Below are 27,182 nucleotides of genomic sequence, written 5' to 3' on the forward strand. Positions count from 1 at the left end.
GCAGCTAAAATCCTCAAAATACCGAAAATCGGGAGGTACCGTTATATGGGGGCTATTCCAAAACATGGACCTATGCCCATAATTTTTGGGATATACGTTTGTTGATCAATAGAAACCCTAAATGTCAAATTAAAGCTAATTCGGTTTGAAAATATGACTAAAAACGTCAAAATACCTGAAATCGGGTGGTACCGTTATATGGGGGCTATACCAAAACGTGGACCGATATAGCCCATCATCGGACTTCACCTACCTGCGAACAAAAGATGCGTTTTTCTAAAATTGCAGCGTGGTTACCACAGACGAACGGACATGCACAGATCGACTCAGAATTTTATCCTGATCAAGAATATATATACTTTATAGGGTCGGAAATGATTATTTCAATGCATTACAAACGGAAAAACAAACTTAATACAACCTCCATACTATGGTGGAAGGTATAATAAGGCCCCAGGAGCCGAGGGCTTACCAGGAAAGAACCTCTCCGAAAAGACAATGCTGTTGGTGTCGACGTGCAATGCGTCCATAGACCTCGGACCAAATGTGGATGTTGGTTCCTATAATTTTGCGGTAGTAAGGAACTTCGTCTAACTCGGCACTGCCATAAACACAACAAACAACACCAGTTGTGAAATAAAACGAAGAATTGCATTGGCCAACAGATGCTACTTTTGGTTTAAGTAAACAGTTTAAAAACAAAGCCACATCACGTCAAACAAAAACAACGCTTCACAACTGATACTACCCGTGCTAATGTATGGTCCTGAAGCCTGGGTACTTGCGCAAGCAGATGAGGGAGTGCTTGGTGTGTGTTGAGAGAAAAATTCTTGGAAATATTAACGGGTCAATCGACGTCGTATAAACCACGAGCGGTATCTGCTATACAACGATATCAGTATAGTTAAACGTATCGAGATACAACGATTACTTTGGCTAGGCCATGTCATAAGACAATAAAAAGGCGTATAAATACGGGTCACATGGCGGTAAACTGAGAGCTGGCAGGCCAAGTCTTCGATGGAGCAAACAAGTGGAAGAAGAGATGCAAAGACGCGGTATTCCAAACAGCAAAGCAACAAACAGAGAGGAATCGAAATCATTTCTTAGTTCGGCAAATGTTCTGTAATAGACCAATTTATATAATTTTTTGTGAACATCTCCATGCTTCCTCCCATAATGCCCTGCGGGCAACAACTAAAATCACTGATGTGCGCGATTATTTATATCTATATATCTATACCACTCCGCAGAAAAGACCAAAATTGCAGTTTAACGGCTGTTTGATGGTCATTTTGAAAATTTCACCGAAAGTAGTCCTTATGGTTTTTAAAAATTCTCACGGTGAACAATTTAACTCCTTCGAGTATATCCCCAACAAAAGTTAAAAAATTTGGCTTATGTGCAGTTCAAAGGCTGATCCAAGATAGTTTTAAAATTGTTATCGAAGTTTGTCCTTGTGATCCTGTTTACGGCGATGTCATGTTCTTCGTGGGCAAGCCCATGCTTATTGACAAAACTCTAAATATCAACCAAATAAAATGGCTTGTGGACACGATAACTATCGAAAGGAATGACACCCAAATTTAGATAAAGTTCTAAGGTGAACTATGTCGGTCCGTGATGTCAGGTACCTCCACCAGAAAAGTTGCAAGACATTTTAATTGAGGACAGTCCTTGTTGTCATGACGACAACGGTATAGTTTTCATCATTGGGAAGCCATTACTATCCGGAATATGGACACCGAAATTTCCCGCATGAAAGTACTATGTCCAGCTTTTTAATGCAGTTGGTCTTTGTTACCTCTATTACAATGCTAAAATTTCATTCTCAAACTTCCTTCGATAATGGACCAAAATTTCCTAAAACTCTACCTACCCAAGTGGTGTTCTTTAAATTTATGCATTTAATTTGTGTAGACGGTGTGGATTGTATCGCTCAAGATCCACTATTTAAGTGCCCTTCTTTTGTCACCAACGAATATGTTATTTTTTTTTAAATTTGGGACATGTTCGTATGACATAGGCTGAGGGTGTTTTGCTTTCTGATTTTTTTTGACCTTTTCACTTCAGCAAACTGGCGCCCAAAGTAGGATAGATTGTGAATTTTTTATTAGTTTTCCTACTTTCCTACTTTGGTAACATTAAATACAAACTCAAATGGTATGGTAAGTAGGACATTTATCTACCACTCTTTGTATTGTCATAGGCTGAGTGTATTTAGGGATAGCAAATTTCCTCACATACGCATAGAACTACCCTTCCAAAACTTAACTTTTAACTTTCCCGTAATTATATTAATACCAAAGTAGTTTAGGTATCAGCTGAGACCCAATTCAAGGATGATATCTACATATATTACGTGATCCAGATGAGAGTCACTCCGAAAAATTCACATTCCACCTACTTATTGGAATTATATATCGTAAGTAATTATAAAGATATTAGACCGTGAAGTGCAATGGCGAGTGTCTTTGTGAACACATAACACATGTGCCACAACCAGGTGGCGTTTCATCTGTATAGTTCAATGAAAATTCTTTCGAACTCAAACTATTCAAATAAACGACAATCCGGAAACCAACCTAACATGCCTATCAAGGTGTAATAATACAAGGTGTAAGTGACTATCATTTTTATAAAGCAAAATATCGGAATTTGTTAGGATCTACCCAGAATAATCCAAGTTTAATATATTCTAATCTGTTTTATACAGTGTTCCATAAGAAAGATATAAAGTATAGAACGTATCAAATTAAGTCTGGAGTAAAATCGAAATCAATTAACATTAAATTTGAAATATTTCTATATATTTCCTGTAATTTTTCTGAAATATTGTCATTGACAATTTGGTTCTCACAAAACAGCTATGCTCGCCCATATACGTTATCGGATGTACAACAACAACATACTATATCTTCATTTCCATCAGCCGTTGTTTAGCAAAAGAGAGACACTCTCTGAGAGACTAATTCATAAAATAATTGAGCACCAATGTCATAAAAGTATGTTGTTATTGTAAAATTGTTAGTTGTTGTAATTCATACCTTAAGGCCTCAGTGCTTGGCTTCCTTGCCTTGCTTCATTTCTGGCATAATAAAAATAAATGAATAAAGAAGAAAAGGGCAACCTAGTTCGAAATTGTCTCGGCCTTCTTTATTCTTATATATTTATTATGTCAAAAAATAAAGTAAGGCAAGGAAACCACACCTTGCCTTTCTTGCTTCTGATAAAATAATAAAGAAGGCCGAGCCAATTTTCCAAATATGTTGACCTTTTCTTTTTTATTCTTTTATCAGAAGCAAGCAAGGCGAGGCAGCTTATGTACCTAGGACTTTACTTCTTACATCATGATGCCTATATGAAATTGTAAAGTGCTGTCAACACTAAAATTAAAGTTCACATAAATGTGGATTTTCCAATCATCTTGAATTCATGTTAGATGGTGGTGTCATCTATGTATCATAAATACCGCGATCATAAAATGCAATCTTTAGTCATTTATATGTATACAAACGCATGTTTTTGTAATTAATGTACATAATCCGACTAATTTCATATATATCCATAACATAGCAAATAAAAAATTATAATAATATTAATAATTAATTAATAAATACAGAAAAACTAATTTCGCAAAAAATTGGGTGTCATTTTTTGCACCTCTCTGAGTTTTTTTTTTTTGCGTCCGCGAACGTGTTAAAGCTTCGTTCCCGTACTTTTTAATAATAAATCTCGTAAAAGAGGTAACTGTAAAATAATTGTTCTGACACAAAAGTTTTTTGAAATAGTTCGGGAACGGAAAAATGGAGAATACGTAAAAAAACTGTAACAAATGTCAAAGTCAGCGTACCAGCCAATCAGACGCCGGCAACCACGTTACTATTTTTACACGCTCAAATTTGTCGAATAAAAAGTTTTTAAAGGAAGCGTAATTCAGCGCCATTTTTGTTTTAAGAGAAGTGAACATTTTACAACTTTTTTGTGTACGGGAACGGGGTTTCGGGTAAAATGTGCAAAACTCGTAAAAATTGTAAAAACTTTTTAGTTCTGGAACAAAGCTTAAGTCTGTCTGGTTAGCCTAAATTTGTAACAATTTGTACCAATTGTTGCTGGAAGTCGTCTGTTAACTAGGGATGTCCACGCCTGCACGTTGTCGTAACAACAGAGAATAACGAATTCAAATGAGAGCTATGTTAGCCGTTCCCGCTTGCGACGAAAATTCCAATTGTCGCAATTTAAGTAGCCCAGAACTAGTTCTAATCAGTACTAATACAAATATTGGCCCCTAAGTAATGCGAAGGGAACCAATTGTCACCTTTTTATCCCCAAGTAAACGAGGGGGCGTCAGTTGCGACGTAATTAACTTAACTTAAACGACGAGTTGTATAAATAATTCACATTTACATTTTCTTCAGAACTTTAATATAAATGAAGCATTATTCATATTGTTCTGGTATAAAAAAGGAATACGAAGGAAATATGCAAATCGCCCTCTTCTTCTCACTACCCGCTAGCAATTCCAATTGTCGCAATTTAAATAGTCATAAACTAGAGGTAAGTGGTACTAGTTCACAATTGACCCATAAGTAATGCGAAGGGAACTAATTGACACCTATATATCCCCAAGTAAACGACGAAGCGTCAGTTGTGACTATTTCCCACCACTTTTTTTTATAAATAAACTGGTATTTGACTGTAAACCTGGAACTAGTACAATACCACCTACAGGTAATGCATAGAGTGTCAATTGGTTACCTCCTATGACATCCCCATGTTAAAGTTTACAGTTGATTGCACTGTGAGGGGTCAGAAGTGGAACTAGTTACTGTAACGCTGAGAATCGACGAGTTTCCGATGCCGAACTAGCCCAAGCGCAATTCTCTCTCATTTATTTTGGACACCAATGATTTTGACAGTCCTTTTACTGAGAGTGTGCAAATTGTTGCTGGGCACGTTTCTTCTAGCAACTCTTCTTCTTGAAAACAATCAAATATCTGTTTTTAATTTTTCGTTGATTTATGTTTGTGAAAATTAAAAAGAATGGAAATAGCAAGCCTAATGGTATTGTTTTTTTGGAGAACAAAGTTGCAAAGTGAAAAAATACTTTTTTTGGTCATTGTTCTGTTTTGGCAAGTCAGCTGATTGCTTGCTGGTTTTTGCTGGGAAGGGGTCTGTTTACTTTTTACAATTTTGTAGGAAAAGAGAATAAAAACTCCTTACTCTCTGAGAAAGTTCTTGCTGGACAATTCTTGCTGGGAAAGTAACCAGACATACTGTATTAAAAACTCATATTCGAACACCCTTCAAAAATGAGTAAAGTCGTTATTTACCAGATATGGGAGAAAAAAGTGTATTAATTTATTGGATAGAGAATATTTAAGAATATTTTACATGAAACAAAAATATATATTAACTGGTTCCATCATTTAAGGTAGATGGCTTTCAGAGTCGAGGCAAAATTCATATACGAACACCTTAAGGCACTACATTTTTTGCTGTTTTTGGAGGATTTTTCTAGGTAAAATGAGATTTTTTGTACTTTAATATACTTGCGGAGGCCTCTGATGTTCAGAAACATAAAATTTACCAAAGCTAACGTTGGAAATTTTTTAAAAATTGAATTAATTAAAAATGTTGTACATTTTCCACAAAACTAGACAGTAATGTTCAAGAAATCAAGAGTAGTGGCAAATTTTTGATGGATATTGCTAAAAATAGGTAATCCTAGTACTTCTATGACAAAATACGTGGGCCTAGTTAAAAATAAATGCTGCCAGCTCATGAGAATTTAAGCCTGTCTCAGCTTATGGTAGGACATTTATGTAGTCTAAATAAGTTTTGAATATTTTAGAAGAACTCCGAAATTCACATCACTGCAATAATTATGGAAAATCACTTGGCAAATCCTGGATTTAAATGTCGAAAACTAAACAAAACTTATTCGCTCTGTCCGTGATCCAAGATATTTTTTTGCAATTTTTTCATACATATGAAACACTAATGCCTATTTTTTAATTTTCTGTAACAAATGATCTACTTTTCAAATAAAAACGTCATTATTGGGGACTTTTTGGAAAATATGATCCCATTTTATTAATTACTTAAAAATTCAGTTCTACTCTGCCAATATTACCACCTTCAAAAACTATTTTTTCGTAGCCATTATCCAATTTTGTTGTTGTAAATCGAATTTGTAAATGTAATCTAAAATTAAAATGAATTTTAAAACACTTAGTGAAGTATACGTGTTCATTTACACACGTGAAAATTAGAAATGCCCTACCATAAGGTTACGCAGGCTTACATTTTTATGAGCTGGCCACATTTGTTGTTACTAAGAACCACGTATTTTGTCATAGAACAAGTAGGAGTAGCTAGTTTTAGCAATATTCATTCAAAATTTGCCATTACTGTTCATTTCTTCAAGAATGTTGCTTAGTTTTAGAGAAAATGTACAACATTTTTTAATTAATTCAATTTTTAAAAACATCCAATTTAACTTTACTAAATTTTAGGTTTCTGAACATCAAAGGCCTAAGAAAGGATATTCAAGTGCAAAAAAGTAGCACTTTACCTAGAAAAATCTTTCAAAAAAGCAAAAATGTAGGACCTTAAGGTGTTCGAATATGAATTTTGTCTCGCCTCAGACCCCCATCTACCCTTAAATGTTGGAACTAGTTAATATATATTTTCTTCTTTATACGGCCCCTCTTTTAACGGCATTTCACTATAACGGCCTGTTTAAATTATGGAACACCTTCGCTTTACGGCGCTTTGTGTCTCGTTATACGGCCAGAAGAAATCGTTAATTTACCGTTTTGCTATGAATTGTAAACATAAAAAAACATACATACACTCAGCAAAAAATTATCCAAACGTTTTGAAAGAGATTATACGTAATGGAGGATATTGTCCCGAACAGGTTTTTAATGTTGACGAGACAGGGTTGTACTGGAAGCGAATTCCGGAACGAACTTTTATTTCAAGAGATGAAAAATCTGCATCTGGTTACAAGGTGTCCAAGGAAAGACTCGCATCGTTGCTCGGTGGTAATGCTTCTGGAGACTTCAAACTTAAACCATTGTTGGTTTATATGTCCGAAAACCCGAGAGCTTTTAAAGGATTGGACAAAAAGCAGTTACATGTTATATGGAAGTCTAACAAGAAGGTTTGGGTGACTAAATATCTTTTTGAGGATTGGTTCAAAAATAATTTTTGTCCAGAAGTGAAAGCCTATTTGCAGAAAAAAATTTAAGTCACAAGGCATTACTCCTAATGGACATCCTGCTAACTTATCCGAAATATGCGTTTCTCTTATTCAACCTATGGATCAAGGAGTCATTGCAAATTTTAAAGCATATTACTTACGAAGAACTTTACAGCAAGTTATAAACAAAAGTGATGACAAATCTTCAATGAAAGAGGTGTGGAAAAATTATTCTATCAAAGATGCCATTAAAAATTGTGAATTCAAACCTTATTTTTACAATAAATCGGAAGCGATCTCTTACTGTTAATATGGATTTGTATGAAATGTATTTCCTCGGTTTACGGCGTTTCGCTTTACGGCCGACATTTTGGGAACGTATCTATGCCGCATAAAGAGGTATGAGTGTATTCCTTATTATTCTCTATCCAATAAACTAATGCACTTGCTTCTATCTGCTATAAATAACGATTTTACTCATTTTCGAAGGGTGTTCGAATATGAATTTCGCATACTGTACCTATTGCTATCTTCGAATAGATGAAAGGATGCAAACAAAAATCAAATCAACGCACAGTGTTTCTATGAATTTATTCCATTCAATAACTATGTAGTTCTGTTTTTTTCCACGAGTGTAGCACCACGTTCGAAACAAAACTTTGTGACGTTTTTCTTTTTCGTTTTTTCGCCATTTGTTATTGCAGTTTTTTTTCGATTTTTGGCCATTATACCTTCACTTGCAACAACTTGTTGTTTTCTTGGCTATTAACAAAACATATCAATTTTATTCTTCATTCGACAGTGTTGCCGTTTTAGGATTTATTTTCGCTACCAACAGTATTTATTTGTTATTTTTTAATGAATTACAGACAGTTTCTGTATGTCGAAAGAAGAATGTGTGCGAATGAAACACGCCCGAACTTTAGTTTTCGAAATAATTTTACCTTTGCTTTTGCTCCAAAACAAAAAACAAATTTGAAAAGCACACAAGAGTTTGGGCGTGTTTCATTCGCACACATTTTTTTTTTCTCAAAAAATATATGTTCCTAATGTACATCGAAATAGAAATAAATGTATAAAATGTCATATGAAATTTGACACTAACGTTACAACCCAGTTCAGTCAGCTGTGTATTGCTGCTACCTTTTCTTATTCTACCATGACCAAAATTGTAGAAGTTTAAAAATCGACAGAAATGTTCAATAGTGGATTTGCTATTGGTTTGTGTGGCATACGTCAAGGAGTATGGCTGCAAACTCGTGACGGAACACATGCTCGAGATCTTTGGAAAACAAAATGAGACTTTGGAGACACAGGGAGGAGAAAGAGGGTGACACTATTCTTGTGGTGGGACTTGACAAACTCTCACTAGCCAGTTTGACAGAGGGCATTACGTACTACGTCCTAAACACAGTTCATTTCAAAATTGGCAGGGCAAGTATCGGTGAGAATAGTCAGGAGGCCAAACCTCCAAGCAACACACAAAAGTGAGAAGAGTCAATCAGAGACTCCCAAGAAGGCCGATTGTTATAGGATCTATGACTGAGATCGCTCAAATAAACCTTCTTCGGAGTGAAACGGAAACTCAAACCCTGATACACAAAATAAAGAACAAGGTCTCCGGATTGAACCATATAAATTATCAACTTTTTACACAAATACGGGAACTCGACGGAGGATCTCTATTATATACCACAAAAAGGTATGCTTATTTTTCTCTCCACAGTTATCAACGTCGGACGCCACAGTACTAAAGCAAGGGAATGGGAATATATACCGAGCGTCAGTATATTTGTCATCGTTGGAATTTCTACAGCTGGTGGGGAGAATCATTTCCTGGGGTAGTATTAACACTAACAAAGGAGGCTAATCTCTTTTACATTATTTGAATACTAACGACCTGATAATGGTCTCTGAGGAACAATACTTCTTTGACCACAAGTATGTATATTAGGTTTAAAATATCAAGGCACTGCGAACACGAGAACCGTCAGAAACAAATCCAAAACCGATTGGACTTTGTTCAGAAAGCAATACAAAAAGATATAGGGAAGTGGACTACAGTTCGTCCAAGCTGGTCGGAATTGGAATGTTTAACGCTTGCTTAAAATTTGCGTATACTCCCATAGCCTAGCAAGAGGCAAGGGTAGTATTTATTCCCAAACCCGGCAAGGTAAATTTCGCAATACCAAAATCTTCTCGCTCGATAATTTTAACTAGGCTTTTATTCTAGACATGTCCTTAAACTTTACTTTTGTCAAACATTTTGACATTTTATGTGGAAGTCCATTTTCGAAATGCATTCGAACTAAATCGGTTAATCTGGTTCGAAATTAGTCATGCTCCCGAGCCAAATAGGCAAACGGACAGGTTTAAATCGAATCGATAAGGCACATTTTATTATTTTTGACTGAGGTCATAAGAATAAATTTTAACAGTCTATCCCATATTGGGCGCCAGTTTGATAAAGTAATATTTAAGTCACAAATATATGGCGTTAGTATGGACGCATAATGCTGCTAAGCCTTATTGTTTATTTCGAATGTTTGGAAAGTTTACGGTGGTTTTGGACGCCTTGTATGTTTGGACGAAATCGGTTTCAAACAACTTGAAGTCAATGTAGCCCCGTCTGTCTGTCTGGTTGCCTATAGTAACTCTTAAATGGACATCATAAAGGTCTTCCATAGAGGGAGGAAGACCGTCAAAGGGTTTTCTATAGACAGATAGCCTTCGTAAGCTATAAAATTTCCTAAATAGAAGCATCTTAAAGGTCTGTCATGGATAAAATACATCCTGGAGGTTTTCTATAGTAAAACTTTTTATAAATAGAAGATCTTCTATATATAGAAGGCTTTTGGTTGGTCTTCTATGGTCCTTTCACCTAATGGTCTTCAATAGATGTAAGACCTCTTAAATGTATTAAATATCTAGAAGACTTCCTAAGGGTCTTTAATGGATGGAAGACCTCCTAAAGGTCATCAGTAGCTAGATGACCCTAAACTGTTTTTATAGATAGAATATCTCCTAAAGGTATTCTACTGAGAGAAGACCACCTTAGCTCCTCTGTGGATAAAATACCTCCTCAAGGTCTTCAATAGATAGAAACCTCCTAAATGTCTTCTATAGTCCTCCTTACCACCTTTTTGCTGCTTTGATAGCAAAAGGTTTCGCTAATCTGTGTAAACCCTCGATGCTCTTAACATCTTCCGATGTGGAGCCCGTGTCTACTGCCGCCTCAGTTGTGTAAATATCCAAAATTACTGTGGGGACATTGCCATGACTTTTCAAAGTGCGATGCAGGGCATCGGTATGCTATGAAATTTGCTTGGAAATCTCTTCAATTTCTAAAGAGGTTCGCAAATCTATACCTGCCACAAGCCACGTTATGGCTGAACCATTATTGTGATGGCATTTGGTGTTGTCTTCACTCCTTTTGTACCACTTATATATGTAGCTATAGCAAGTTTGAAGACCTTCAAAAGAATTCTGAGATGGAAATTCTTCCTTAAGCGGTCCATACACTATCAAATTGGCTTGTCCAGCCGATGAACTCCTTCTGTACGTACATATGTGCTTAATAAGTATGTAGCAATGCACTCAATCAGCTTTCAATCTGCAACCGAGATCTTTAAATTTTCCTCTAAAAATTAATGAACTTAATATTTTTTTATTTCTTCACAAATACAAAATTCTTTTTTTTTCAATTGCTTTTTAACAATTTTGAAAATAAACCATATTCATTGGATTGACTGAGTTTCATTTTGAAAATCAAAACTATTTAGATTTTCCTCAATCAATAAATTCACACACACATTCTCATATTTTGAAAAATTTGCACATACTACTACAAATATTGACATCAAAATTTAATAGTGTATGGGCCGCTTTAGGAGGCCTTCTACAGCCAGAAGACCCCCTAAAGGTCTTTAAAGGCTAGAAGACCTCCTTAAAGCCTCCAATAGATATGAGCACTACTAAAGATCTTCTGTAGACCTCCAAAATTCGAACTTATTCCAAAAATATACCAAAGATTGGACCATTGAATACGACCCAACCAAACGGCAACACTGGCGCCAGTCCTCACATCTACTCACACTCTGCCTCTCTCTCTTTCAACATTTTTCTCTCTATAGCTTTTGTATATTTATTTGCAACAAAATTCGACAATACACATGAACAGGAAGAAGAAGAGTAGGCAAGACATACCACAAATAAAAAAGTACCCAAAACGAAACGAAAAAAACCCTCGATCGTTCAATGCGAAAAAAAATGTAGATATCGGTTAGATAACACACAATCTATGGATTTTTCTATGAAAATTCGAAACAAATTCCTCACTTCCCTGACAAAATTTCTTTGACTTACCTTAAGTAAAGATTTGGGTGGAGCATCTGCGGGATCTGGACGTTTGATGTTCAAAAATGAATTACGCACATCAGGGCATTTTTCAAACATAAGAACACGTTCGGCCACCGAACCACGCGTTAGAAAGGGACTGCGAACTGGAAATATTAAAACGTAAATAATTCTCATTCAGTTGGAGATGTGAGAGTGATTTGTTGCCAACTTACCGGCTTTTTCTTGGCCATTGGTTAGGGGTCGTGTAGATTTCAATTTTGTGGGTGTTAAAATGCTACTGCCATTCATGTTGCTGCTGCTGCTGGCTGGAGGTGTTGTAGATTTGGTGGAGTCTACGGTATCGGAATTTTCTTCTTCGCTGGTGGCTGATTTTGTGGATTTATTTATTACTGCTGAGGAGGAAGAGGCGGACGAGGAATCTTTTGTTTTATTGGATTTTGCTGAAGTTTTTGTCGATTTACTGCCACTTTTTTGTAATTTTATAACGGTATTGCTTTGGCCACTGCTATTGGCATTGGCGTCTAGTTGATCGCTTGCCTTCGATTCCGTTTGAATTTTTTGTAATGGTTCAGCTGTTTTTTGCGTTAGATCTGTCGATGTTAGAGGTTCCGAAATTTGGGTATTCGATAATTGTGGCTCTAACATGCCATTTGTGAGAGATGTGGGGGAAGAGGCGGAAGAGGAGCTGATGGCGTTAGTGCTCTTGGGGGTTGGAGAGGATGCACGTTTTTTATTCGTTGTTGTTACGCTGAGGCTGTTTGTGCCGCTGCTGTTGTTACTGTTGCCAGTATCTTTGTTTTTATCGGATTTTCTTATCGATTTATCTGCCACCGATGTTGTTGCTGTTAATGATTCCGAGAGCGGTTTCTCTAAGGTATTTAGTAGCTGATTGACAACCTCCTCGACCGGATGTGGTTGACGATTAATTGCTTTTGTTTTCGTGGAAACTTTCTTATTGGTAAGGGGTGTGATTTCCGTGGCATTTGTGGGCGACTTCTTGTGGATTTTTGTGGCCACATCGACTTGGGGCTCTTCAGCAAGTAGCAAAGTGGCGCCCAGTGTGGAGCTGGAGGGTGTTAACTTTTTATTATTTTCCGTAGTGGAGGATTTCTTTACCTTTAACTGTTTTGTCGCTGTTCCAGCTCCTGAATTGGATTTTTCAATTATAACCGAGGGAATTTTGCTATTACTTTTCATAGCCCCGCCAGAGCTGGTCTCCTGCTGCAGCAATTCCTTGATTTTTTGTAAATTTTCACTTTGCTGCAATGTCAGGGCTGGTATATCCAAATTCAAATCCAAACTGATGTCAAAATTCAAATCCAATGTTTTGGAGGGGCTGCTAAGTTTAGAGGGAGATTCTCCTGGTTTGTTGGGGCTTTTAAATTTTGTTGTGGTGGTGATATTTGGAGTATTGGAGTTGGGTTTGCTTAATTCCAATTCTGCCTCCAGATCAGCCAGTCTGCTGCTCACCTTGTTGTTTAATAAAAATCCCGAGCCACTTAATTTGCTGGCGGAGGGAGAGGGAGTTGTGTTTATTTTTGTTGTATTGCTCCCCGGAGATGTGGGGGAAGAATTGCTGACAGCTGTTGATTTCTTAATGCCCAAGCTGTCAGCCAAACTATTTATGGCGACAGTAGTTCCCTTTATGTTGCCGGCGGCTGCAGAGGAAGAGGTGGAGGAGGAGGAACTATTATTTATCGATTGCTTGGAAGTGGGTGAGGGAGAACGTTGCCGTTTAGGCTGTGTGCTATTTAATTTCCCCTCCGTCTTGGGTGTTGTCGTCTTTACAACCGTTTTAGTGCCACCCTTAACACCTCTCTGCTCCTTATCTTTGATAACAAAAGAATTTACCAGCTTGTGTAGACCCTCGGTGCTCTTAACATCCTCCGTTATGGAGCCTGTGGCTGCTGCTGCCTCTGCTGTGTAAATATCCAAAATTTCGGTGGGGGCAATGCCATGACTTTTCCAGGTGCGATACAAAGCATCGGCATGTTCTGAAATTTTCTTGGAAATCTCTTCAATTTCCAAAGAGGTTTGTAAATCCCTAACCCCACCTCCGACACTGCCACCGCCACCCGTTATGGTGGAACCATTGTTCAACATTATGGGTATGGTGGTGACAGTTGGGGTAGACTTTCCGCCCTTCAGGCCACTTGTTTTGCTGGGTTGCATTAATTTTGTGCCACCACCGCTACTGTGAAGGCTGGCTGATTTACTGCTGGCTGTTGATTTCGATGAAGTGACCGAGGATGTGGAGGAGGCGGCCACTGATGCCGTTGATGACTGCATCTTAAGGCGTTTCTGTTGTTTCTTTTAATTGTTGTTGTTGTTATTGCCGCTTTTATTTAATTTTAATTTCTTGCAAAATTTAGGTCGTCTTTTATGCCGTTTTATTTGTTTCACTTGTTGTTGTTTTTTGGCTCTTTCAAACTTCCTTTATTTGTTGACTTTTCACATTTTCACCAACTTTTTTATTTCACTTTTCTGTTTTCGTTTTTTTTTTCAATTCAAATTCAAATCACTAACATTTCGTGGTTCCTTAGCTTCTGCGCTTCGTCGTATGCTGGCTGGCGTAAATTTTTCGCGTATTTTTTGTTGTTGTTTTTGTTGCTTTTTGGTATTCGTTTATTTTGACGTAGTTGCTTGCTTTTTGGTGTCTGTTTGTGTTTTTAATTTTTGTTCCTATTCGCGTTCCGTTTAGCGAAAATCTATTTTTAAGAAAAAGTTTTCAAAAAAAACACAAGAAAAATTAAAATGAAAATTCCTATTTCAGCATTTTAATTTAGCACACACACACCGAGAATGTTTTTTTTTCTTTCGATTTTTTGCTTCTGGTTTTCATCAAAAGAGCACTGAACGTTGGTTGTTGTATAGAATTTATTTGGCATCATTGTAAATGTTTTAAAGGGGCGGGGGTTTGATGAGCAGTGCAAAAAACGAGGGAAATTAATTCACTTTCAGTTTATATTTTAATTTTTGGGGAAATGTGTTTTGCCGGCATAGAAGGCATAGAAACGTATGAATTATATTTTTTTTTGCAACAAAATGTCTTAAAAATTTTGAATTTTTGAAATTAATTCCGAACAATATAAATAGAGCTATTGCTGGCAGCCCCAAAATCGCCAAGTTTTATAAAATTTCATTATAATTTCATGTCATGGTTATCGGAGTGATAGTCCTTCAAAAAATGCTCTAAAATATTTACAAAAACCCACTCAAATTCCAAAAAATCCCAGATAGTTTCTCAGAGAAAAACTCTGTCTAGACAAATACAGCAAAGAGAGTAATGAAAACATTTTGAGACGAACTGTAAGAAGAAGCCAAATCTATATATTCCAATGTCTTAAAATTGCTCTTCTTTCTACATATTACTGGCAACATTTTTGAAAGAGTTATATACCCTCAGCCTATAGGCTATCGAGGCTAATATACCCCTTCAAAACGATCAAAAATGTGCCTCATCGAAATAATAGTTCTGAACCCAGGGTTTTGGACGTAAACCGTCCATCTTTCCAAAGCCACATCAGATTCGAAATGAAAATTGCCGTTTGGATATCAAACATAAGATGGTTACAACATTCAGTATTTATTTCCGGGCAACGAGAATCCAAGATTCGATGGACTTAAACTAAACTTTTTGAACATTACCCAGTAGATTGACCACATGCGGTTAGTAACGCCACCTATTTGTGGAATATTATTGATCAAGTGATCGCCACCTACATGTGGAAGCTGTCCATGGATTTCCCAAGATTGTCTTTCTAGATTTTTCGATATAAACAATAAAAGATAACATTATTAAAAAGTATTCCTTAATGTTGTCTAAGATAATCGCTCTTACCACCCAACCAGTTCCTTTCCTAACAACTCTATCCTCTACTCTGTAAATGATGAGTAACATCACTTAGATGTGCAATATTTCTTCCGGTTCTACATAGAATAGCATCAAAGACACTCACCATAAAAGATTTTTTAGCCGACCCACTAGTCTTTTTTGTGAAATTCACACAGAAGAAGTTTTCTGACCTCATAGAAGACCATTATACAGAAGACCAATAGGTCTTATTACAGAAGACTAATGGATATACCCACACAGAAAAAAAATCCACCCTGAAAATTTTGATTAAAAGCTTTATCACCATATTTTTGTCGAATGGCGATAAAATATTACGAATATATAGGGAAAATGTTTATCAAACATGAAAATGTTACTAGAAAGCGATCAATAAACGATTTCAAACAAATAATTTATTGAAATTTGTTTATGGTTATTAATAAATTTCTGTAGTTAAAATGGTTTTCAACGTTTGTCGCATGTTTTCGCTCTCAAGAGCGAGAGAAACAACAACATTAGGGCATAAAGAGAGCGCTACAACAATGTGATGTGTTTTTTTCTTGAGATGTGAGTATTGTTGCTATGTATATTTCAAAGCATGGTCATGGAATGAAGGGATGGAACGTTTGTGTGGCATTTGGCTTGTTTATTTATTTGTGCTCGGGTGAAGGCTTGTATGTAAGTTTGTTACTGTTTTTGTTTCTGATTTTTATGAACCTAACAAACGAAGAGGGAAAGAAAAAAAAACGGTACGAGTTCTCATGTTTTGTTCTGTTTGTGGTTATGAAAGGCAGATAACATTTTTTAACCGTCAGTTTGGCATTTTTGGCAGTCTCTTTAAATCAGTCGTTCTGTGTGGATCGGTAGTGCAGAAACAAATCAATGTTTGTGTGTTTTCTTAAAGTAAAGGTGCCTTTCAAGTAAATTAAATGCCCAATACATTTTATAATTGAATTCACGAATATGAAAAAGGATAATAAGAATATTTTATTGGACAAAGAAGCAACCGCATGTGATATTGGTAATAACATCAAAGCATTTTATGTATTTGAAATATACACAGTCTTACATAAGTATACGTACGCCCCATAAATCTCGGGTTTTAGAAAAAGTAATGATATTTATGAAATTCCAAGTACACAGGTTTATTTCGTCTCACTAATGAACAATATTTAATACAACAAAAGTATATTCCATAAAATAAATAACGGTAAATTTTACAAAAACCAAAAAATGATACTTACAAAAGTATACATACGCCCCAAGGAAATATGAGTATTATCGTACAATTTATGGAATTAGCAGCAAAATGTATACATTTTATTGTTTTGGCGAATGTGTCTGGGTGTCCGAGATATATTTTAGAGAAAAAAAAAATAATTTTTGGGTGTTAAGTGCCGTTATTTTATGCCAAACTTCTTGTATAGCTCGTTAAAGCGGACCCTTGCTGATTTCTTTCCGTTTTAGGTATTTGAGTATACAAAAGCCACAATATTAGTGTCAGATAATAGATTTTGAGATCCTAGAAAGCTTTTTAGTTGACCTTGTGCATAACACACCTTCCTGGGTGTCGATAAATTCACATTTTTCCTAGGATATCTCAGGAAGTTAATAGTTTCCTCGGAATTCTTGGCTCAAATTACATACAGAAGACCTTGAATTGTGTTTTAATATGGTGTTATATAATCCTTGGACACCAATTGAATCAGAAATGTGAAATATTCTGTTAAAAACCTGCTCCCAAAGCATCAAAATATAATCACTACCAAAAAGCATGAAATTTACACTGTGAACAACGTAGTTTTCGTATTATAACCATTACCGTCAATATAGGGTCGGAAAGTATCGGATAATTGTACATTTCTGATTCAATTGGTGTCCAAGGATTATATAACGCCATATTAAAACACAATTCAAGGTCTTCTGTATGTAATTTGAGCCAAGAATTCCGAGGAATCTAATAACTTCCTGAGATATCCCAGGAAAAATGTGAATTTATCGACACCCAGGAAGGTGTGTTACGCACAAGGTCAACTAAAAAGCTTTCTAGGATCTCAAAATCTATAATCTGACACTAATATTGTGGCTTTTGTATACTCAAATACCTAAAACGGAAAGAAATCAGCAAGGGTCCGCTTTAACGAGCTATACAAGAAGTTTGGCATAAAACAACGGCACTTAACACCCAAAAATAATTTTTTTTTCTCTAAAATATATCTCGGACACCCAGACACATTCGCCAAAACAATAAAATGTATAAATTTTGCTGCTAATTCCATAAATTGTACGATAATACTCATATTTCCTTGGGGCGTATGTATACTTTTGTAAGTATCATTTTTTGGTTTTTGTAAAATTTACCGTTATTTATTTTATGGAATATACTTTTGTTGTATTAAATATTGTTTATTAGTGAGACGAAATAAACCTGTGTACTTGGAATTCCATAAATATCATTACTTTTTCTAAAACCCGAGATTTATGGGGCGTACGTATACTTATGTAAGACTGTGTATATATGGATGTACTATTTCTCACATTACAGATACCCATTTTCCGCTGATGATTTTCAAGGTGGCAGAAGAATGTGTTTTATTTCACAACGTTCAATAATGATCCCTGTATTTTATATTTAAAAGTGATTTTTTTTGTTTCTTTTATTAAAATTAATGTGTGGCACTAAATAATTATGTACTTCTGTTATTAATTATTCCATTCCGTTTTTCTTTCTTTCATCTGTTATTTTTTATGTACCTATGCGTCTGGTGTTGCTTTTGTACTTGGCATTCCAAATAAATAACCACGACCATTTATAAATGTGTGTATGTATCTTTTTCTGTGGCGTTTGGGTTTGTATTTTTTTTTTTTTTTTTTTTATTGATTGGAAAAAATGCATTCAACAATTTTTTTAATCAAGAAAATATTTTGTTTTTATCAAGCAAAATGTGAAATATTTTGATAAATATTTTTGTCAATATGTGAAATGTTTTATCAGTTCAAAATAAAAAAATCGATAAATATTTTAATCAATATTACATTCGTCAAAATTCGACGACACATACAAGTGGAAGAGGTTTGAATTGTTTCGCAGACACTTTCGTCGGAGTTGTATGAGGTTGCCAAGGAAAAACTTCTCATTGAACTTTTTTCTTTGCTTACCTTTATACTTCGAGCTGACGATTGATGTTTGGGTATAAAAAGTTTCTTGTTGAAGTTATTAAAAAATAACTTCGGTGGAGAATATCCACAAACAAGAAACAAGGGAACTGATGAGATCCAGTGGCGTGGATCGAAACTATAGTATTCCCTGCCTTACCCCTTGGCGAACAATGCCAAATCTTTTCCACTAATAAAATAGTTGTTTTAAAATATTAAAACAACAACAATGGGATTAAGCCAGACTATTTTGAAAAAAACAAAATTGCAAACGCTATCCCAATAAAAAAAAAAAAAAACGCCACAATGCTTCAAATTGAAGACACTGGCACGACGTGTGTTGTTTTTGCTGTAAAGCAGACCAACCAAATTTTGTGTGTGCATTCGTCAAAATTCGACGACACATACAAGTGGAAAAGGTTTGAATTGTTTCGCAGACACTTTCGTCGGAGTTGTATGAGGTTGCCAAGGAAAAACTTCTCATTGAACTTTTTTCTTTGCTTACCTTTATACTTCGAGCTGACGATTGATGTTTGGGTATAAAAAGTTTCTTGTTGAAGTTATTAAAAAATAACTTCGGTGGAGAATATCCACAAACAAGAAACAAGGGAACTGATGAGATCCAGTGGCGTGGATCGAAACTATAGTATTCCCTGCCTTACCCCTTGGCGAACAATGCCAAATCTTTTCCACTAATAAAATAGTTGTTTTAAAATATTAAAACAACAACAATGGGATTAAGCCAGACTATTTTGAAAAAAAACAAAATTGCAAACGCTATCCCAATAAAAAAACGCCACAATGCTTCAAATTGAAGACACTGGCACGACGTGTGTTGTTTTTGCTGTAAAGCAGACCAACCAAATTTTGTGTGTGCATTCGTCAAAATTCGACGACACATACAAGTGGAAGAGGTTTGAATTGTTTCGCAGACACTTTCGTCGGAGTTGTATGAGGTTGCCAAGGAAAAACTTCTCATTGAACTTTTTTCTTTGCTTACCTTTATACTTCGAGCTGACGATTGATGTTTGGGTATAAAAAGTTTCTTGTTGAAGTTATTAAAAAATAACTTCGGTGGAGAATATCCACAAACAAGAAACAAGGGAACTGATGAGATCCAGTGGCGTGGATCGAAACTATAGTATTCCCTGCCTTACCCCTTGGCGAACAATGCCAAATCTTTTCCACTAATAAAATAGTTGTTTTAAAATATTAAAACAACAACAATGGGATTAAGCCAGACTATTTTGAAAAAAACAAAATATTACAATTTTATTTTATCAACATGCATTTTTACTTTGTGATCAAAAAATTTTATCGAATTTTGTCAATATGACAATTTTTTTTATTGCCGGAAAATCGATAAATTTTTGGTTGAATCTTTGAATTTCTTTATCAAATGGCTACAATTTTTTTTCTGTGCATAGAGGACCAATGGAATGTTTACTTTATCAAACTGGCGCCCAACATGCGGTAGATTATGAAAATTCATTTTTATGTCCTCAGACTTGATGCTATCGATGGCGTATGTACACTAGAGCCACAACTTTTTTGCAATTTTTGAAAATATCCAAAAGACCACCACATAGCCGTGTAGATCATTGAAAAATATTACCGTTACAAAAGTTCCCGCACCGACTGCATACAAATTTTTCATAACAGTCATTTCTTATATTTCTTTCATTGCAAACCGAAACTCGTTCTTAAATAAACTATTTCTTTTTGAAATTGAATATAATTTTCAATATCGGACCATTATCCATAAGTCTAATACAGAATTTTGAACAAATCGCGATAATTTATTTTAAAATAAATAAATAAATAAATAAATAAATAATAGGTGTGTGCGATATTAGCAGCAATAATTGCTCAGTAAGTTGCAGCAACCTCTCTCAGTGAATTTTACTCTCTCAAGCAAGAGAAATTGCAAAAAAGTTATCGAACAACATTTTGCAAAAACTTGCAAGAAAGTCAGCTGTTTCCGAAAATATATGAAAATTGTTTTTGTAAATTTTACACAGTACAGGGGCTCAATTCTGTTTCTATGAAAATGTGAAATGAAAACTTTTATAAAGGAAAAAACTGTCAAATGAAAAAAATTATAATGAAAATATTTTTCATTTAAATTTTTCATAGAACAAGAATCCAGTCCCAGTAATCCTTTCCCCAACGCTTTAACATCAAAAAAAGTGAAATTGTGAAATTTTCATGGTTAAAAATGTTAACATTTCAAATTGTTTACATTGAACAGCTGATTAAAAGTCAGCTGGCTGAACTTACAAATTTTTACGGGACAAATTTTCCCAGCAAAAATTTGCTAGTTCTCAGCATGGTAGAATAAAGTAAAGGTAGGCCACAGCTAACAACTGATTAAATTTTTTTTCTTTTTATGTCCTAATCTGTCAAAAGCTGTGTTTTTACTGTTTTTGACATTATGCAATAATAAAGGTAGATGCATCGCTGAATTGTTCCAACAAAAAACTTCTGCTGTAACACTATATCTTAAAATTGAAAACAAGGACAAAAAATGTGTATTCGCATGGCAAAATTGTTGATTTTTTAATAGTAAAACTTACGAATGAACGATTTATCAAATATTGAAAATTGTTTTTGTACATGTTGAAATTGAATTTAAAGCAGTATTCCTTTCCTCAACGCTTTAAAATCAAAAAAAGTGAAATTGTGAAATTTTCTTGGTCAAAAATGTTAACATTTCATTTTGTTTACATTGAACAGCTGATTAAAAGTCAGCTGGCTGAACTTACAAATTTTTACGGGACAAATTTTCCCAGCAAAAATTTGCAAGTTCTCAGTCACAGAACTGTCAAAAAATCTCTCTCAACTCGCTCTCTCTTGGTGGACAATTTTGTTATCGAACAGTATTCAGTAAAAATTTGTACGAATTTTTAAAAATTATTGGGTTATCGTACAGACCTAATATTTATGTTCAGAAAATTAAACAAAAAATAAATAAAAAATATCCAAAGGCCCTTAGAAATCCTTGTCGGTGCGGGAATTTATTTCACCGAATGTAAATACACCAGTAAAGGAGAAAAGGATCAAAGTCGGGCGGGGCCGACTATATGATACCCTACACCACTGTGAATATGTAAAATATAAATCGGAGCTATATCCACATCTTAACCGATTTCGATATAATTTGGGACATTTATTACCAGACCTAATTCAGTCACACATTCTAAATATCATTGATATCGGAAATATATACCGTGTTTGGTACAGAAAATACATGAAATCTGCAAAAATATATATGGGAGCTATATCCACATCTGAATCGATTTCGATATAATTTGGCACACTTATTTCTAGACCGAATTCAGTAACACATTCCAAATTACATCGAAATCGGACTTATATAGCGTGTTTGGTGCAACAAATACCTGAAATCGGCCGAAAATATATATGGGAGCTATATCCAAATCTGAACTAATTTCGATATAATTTGACACATTTATTTCTAGACCGAATTCAGTCACACATTCCAAATTTCACATTTCATTTGGTGCAGCAAATACGTGAAATCGGCCGAAAATATATATGGGAGCTATATCCAAATCTGAACCGATATCGATAAAATTTGGCATATTTATTTCTAGACCGAATTCAGTTACACATTCCAAATTTCATCAAAATCGGATATATATAGCGAGTTTGGTCTCCCTTGTCCCGTATGGGATGTTTGTGGAACAATTATATTATAGGTATAGCGAGTTTGGTGCAGCAAATACGTGGAATCGGCCGAAAATATTTGTACGAACGGGGTTACGCAGCCGCTTATGTGTGTGCGCCTGCGTTACAGTAGACAATAACAACCATATACGAAGACGACATAACACACAACAAGAGGAAAGCGAACGTCACAAAAACTCAAATGAGTGCTGACGATGGACGAACGGACACAGTCGCTGAGTAGAAGTCATAACGGGAAGAAGTGTTCTTGAAGTTATTAGAAGTTTAGAAGTATCTATTAAAGCTTTAAAATGAATTTGTGAATTTTAGGTTTTACTAAATAAGAAGATTTGTGAACTTTTAAGTTTTTATACCCTCAGCATTTATGCTAACGAGGGTATATACACTTTCATAGGGCCTACCTCCCTTCGGCTACCTCCCACACAAAATTTTGGAAAAGTTCACTTTAGGACCTGCTCTCGAATCGTTTTGGTTTTTGTTGTAGCAACTTGTATTTACTGTCCTCTATACGACAGTACAACTGTCATCAGGGGCAAGTCCATAATTCCTGAGAAAATAGCCTGAATGGTGCAAAAACCCCTATGACACCGTATGAAGTGGTTTGAGTGCAAGATAACTCTTGAACGGATCTACCGATTCGGTCCAAAATTTGGCCTTCGTAATATTTTGTCCAAACTTAGTTTAAGTTCGAAGATAAGCCATATCGGTCCACTCCTTCATGTACCTGCCCCACAAAAATTCAAAAATTTTCGGAAAAATTGTGCGAACGATAACTCTTGAAGGGAGCGACCGATGTAATCCATACTTTGCACATCCTAATATATCTACCAGATATAGATCAGGTTCGAATATGGACTATATTTGTCCACTCCTTCGGGTACCTCCCACACAAAATTTCGGTTAAGTTCACTTTAAGACCTGCTCTCGAATCAAATTGATTTTTGTTGAAGCGATTTGCATACGCTACCTCCATTACATTCGTAAAAGTTTTTTCAGGGGCAAGTCCATATTTCTTGGGAAAACAGCCCGAAATGTGTAAAAAGCCCCTATGTCACCATATGTGGCGGTCGGAGAGCACGACAACTCTCGACCTGTTCAACCGGTTTGGTCCAACATTTGGTCTTCGTCTTATTATATCCAAACTTAGTTTCATGGGGCAATACCGTTCCACAATTTCCTGTACTTCTCCCCAATATTTAAAAATATCACTAAAATGCTAGGACGATATCACTTGAATGGGGCAACCAATTTGGTGCAAACTTTTGTCCAAATTTAGCTTAACTTCTAAAATGACCCATATCGGTCCTCCCTAATGGTACCTCCCCAACATTTGTGTTTTAGTGCATTTACGTCCTAACCCACATTTTTGTCGGCAAGTTCAAATGTCCAAAAAGGGCCACAATATTCTGAAGAGACCTTAAATACATTCGATCTGTCCGTAGGTGAAAGTTTCACTTCACATTGGCTGAGGGTATATATCTGTCGGCAAAGCCGACTGACACTTTTTTACTTGTTTAATAAATAATTAATAATTTTATTTTGTTAACGCTGTAAATATTTTGAACTTTATTTAATTTTATGAACCAATAATTAATAAATTTAAACTTTGTCTCCAAGACAATCATTAAATTGTTTTATTTGGAACTAGAGAGGTAACCAATCCCACATATATATGGAGCTATATTCAAATCTGAACCGATTTTAGCAATAGCGTTCTTCCTATGGCTAAAGAAACTGATATTCCTCAATCTTTACCTGAATCGGACAATAAATGCGACCTGTACATTGCGAACGGAAGGACGGACATGCATAAATCGACTCAGAAAGTGATTATATGTATATGCCTAAAAGGAACTATGGGTCTATCTCGTTTTCTTGTGTATGTTACATACACATTAGAGTGGTTTTAAAAAAATCGATGTCGGATTTTTTTATGCGGCACCCTCCTAACATGTTTAGTTTTGTTAAAAATTAAGATTGCCAAAGTTTGAGCTCAATCGTGCTCTTGGGACAATGCACTGAGTGTATCGTCTCCTTATAAAACAGTGTCATGACTACAATCTCCCAACTTAAATGTATATATCTCTAAAATGGTGCAACCTAGGAAAAATATACGAAAAACAATCTTGTAGAGAATTTTTCACATCTTTAGTCCCATTCCGATAGGACTTGCGCTTTTCAAGCAAAATCCTGAAGACCTGAGAAAAAAATCTGAATGATTGATCTGAATATCTATATCTCAAAAACGGTATAATCTACGAAAATATTATGCAGGTCAATCTTGTACAGAATTTGCACTGCTACAACATTTTCTTTAGTCATATTTCGATAGCACTTGCGGTTTCCAAGCAAAATCGCGAAAACCTAAAAAAACTAAAAATGTGAACTTTTACTGCGATTTATTTATAAATCCCTCGAGTGATTTAAAAATCCCTCCCTTTTTTGATTTTTCTCATCTATGAACATTGTAGATGCAGAATCCGCAAAAACTTCCCAGGTGTAAGCACCTTTCATTTAAAGTTGCTTCAAGAGCACAGTGACTCCTAAGTGGCGTTGTTTAGGTAGTGTCAAAGAAATTCTAATTGGAAGTGTCTTTAGACACTTATCTATTCGAGTGAAGAATTGGATATGAAAAGTCTTCAGTTGAAGAAGGAATGTAAAATAAAATCTGCGAATCGATCGAATCTTTTTTGCAAAGCAGATTTATTAATTCTCGTTCGAGTTGAGCTATAATGACCTAAGAGGTACATTGACAAAGAAGTCTACCAAAGTCCCACCCACCCAATCATTATGCTACGTTTTGCGTGTGGTTAAGGCCGATCATCCTGCATATTATTTTAGTGGTTAGACGAAGGATAAGCTTGGTAACTACCACAAGTCCCACCCATCCAACCATTATGCTACGTCTCACGTGTGCTTAAGGCCGATCATCAGGCATATTATGATGTTATTATTTTAGCGGTTAGACGGAGGATAAGCTTGGTAACTACCATTTATACGTAAATCATTCCAAAGTTGTATATACGAGTTAATCGGGTATGTTCTGAGACACACTTCACCTCTCACTTCACGCCTTAAGCATTTTGTTCACCCCATTTACACTTATTGTTCGTGTAATTAATGGACGGACTAGGGTGTAGTCTTCATTTTAAATGCCCTAATGAATCTAAGCCTCAAGAAAATCGAAATAAATAGAAGGAAATGGGGTAAACAAAAAGGTTGAGGCGTAAAGTGAGAGGTAAAGTGTGACTCAGAACATACCCGAATGTTAGTTGTTTTTATCCAAACTTTTCCTATAGAAATCCTATTTTTTAATGTTCACCGGTGAACTTTTGTATTGGAAAAGTCATCTCCGGTGATCTTTTGTATAGGAAAAGTCATCTCCGGTGAACTTTTGTATTGGAAAAATCATCTCCGGTGAACTTTTGTATTGGAAAAGTCATCTCCGGTGAACTTTTGTGTAGGAAAAGTCATCTCCGGTGATCTTTTGTATAGGAAAAGTCATCTCCGGTGAACTTTTGTATTGGAAAAGTCATCTCCGGTGAACTTTTGTATAGGAAAAGTCATCTCCGGTGATCTTTTATATAGGAAAAGTCATCTCCGGTGAACTTTTGTATAGGAAAGGTCATCTCCGGGGAACTTTTGTATTGGAAAAGTCATCTCCGGTTAACTTTTGTATTGGAAAAGTCATCTCCGGTGATCTTTTGTATAGGAAAAGTCATCTCCGGTGAACTTTTGTATTGGAAAAGTCATCTCCGGTGAACTTTTATATAGGAAAAGTCATCTCCGGTGAACTTTTGTATAGGAAAAGTCATCTCCGGTGAACTTTTGTATTGGAAAAGTCATCTCCGGTGAACTTTTGTATAGGAAAAGTCATCTCCGGTGATCTTTTATATAGGAAAAGTCATCTCCGGTGAACTTTTGTATAGGAAAGGTCATCTCCGGGGAACTTTTGTATTGGAAAAGTCATCTCCGGTTAACTTTTGTATTGGAAAAGTCATCTCCGGTGATCTTTTGTATAGGAAAAGTCATCTCCGGTGAACTTTTGTATTGGAAAAGTCATCTCCGGTGAACTTTTGTATAGGAAAAGTCATCTCCGGTGAACTTTTGTATTGGAAAAGTCATCTCCGGTGAACTTTTGTATAGGAAAAGTCATCTCCGGTGATCTTTTATATAGGAAAAGTCATCTCCGGTGAACTTTTGTATAGGAAAGGTCATCTCCGGGGAGCTTTTGTATTGGAAAAGTCATCTCCGGGGAACTTTTGTATTGGAAAAGTCATCTCCGGTGAACTTTTGTATTGGAAAAGTCATCTCCGGTGAACTTTTGTGTAGGAAAAGTCATCTCCGGTGATCTTTTGTATAGGAAAAGTCATCTCCGGTGAACTTTTGTATTGGAAAAGTCATCTCCGGTGAACTTTTGTATTGGAAAAGTCATCTCCGGTGAACTTTTGTATTGGAAAAGTCATCTCCGGTGAACTTTTGTATTTGAAAAGTCATCTCCGGTGAACTTTTGTGTAGGAAAAGTCATCTCCGGTGATCTTTTGTATAGGAAAAGTCACCTCCGGTGAACTTTTGTATAGGAAAAGTCATCTTCGGTGAACTTTTGTATAGGAAAAGTCATCTCCGGTGAACTTTTGTATTTGAAAAGTCATCTCCGGTGAACTTTTGTATTGGAAAAGTCATCTCCGATGAACTTTTGTATAGGAAAAGTCATCTCCGGTGATCTTTTATATAGGAAAAGTCATCTCCGGTGAACTTTTGTATAGGAAAGGTCATCTCCGGGGAACTTTTGTATTGGAAAAGTCATCTCCGGTGAACTTTTGTATTGGAAAAGTCATCTCCGGTGAACTTTTGTATTGGAAAAGTCATCTCCGGTGAACTTTTGTGTAGGAAAAGTCATCTCCGGTGAAC

General features: G+C 35.7%; 1 protein-coding gene across 5 annotated transcripts in view; it reads right to left on the reverse strand.

The window, feature by feature from the left end:
• Window positions 1-27,182, reverse strand: part of LOC141400953 (uncharacterized) — an 87,232-nt gene that overhangs the window by 47,210 nt on the left and 12,840 nt on the right. For all 5 annotated transcript variants that reach the window (XM_073980668.1, XM_073980694.1, XM_073980679.1 and 2 more), the window contains exons 2-3: window positions 11,782-14,277; window positions 11,576-11,712 (exon numbers count right to left, since the gene is read on the reverse strand). In XM_073980668.1, the coding sequence (XP_073836769.1) occupies window positions 11,576-11,712; window positions 11,782-13,858 (2,214 nt within the window). In that variant the 5' untranslated portion in view covers window positions 13,859-14,277. The remainder of the gene's footprint in view (window positions 1-11,575; window positions 11,713-11,781; window positions 14,278-27,182) is intronic.

This window comes from Musca autumnalis, unplaced genomic scaffold (genome assembly GCF_047663935.1).
Source record: "Musca autumnalis isolate F117 unplaced genomic scaffold, ASM4766393v1 scaffold_1, whole genome shotgun sequence".
NCBI classification, from domain to species: Eukaryota; Metazoa; Arthropoda; class Insecta; order Diptera; family Muscidae; genus Musca; species Musca autumnalis.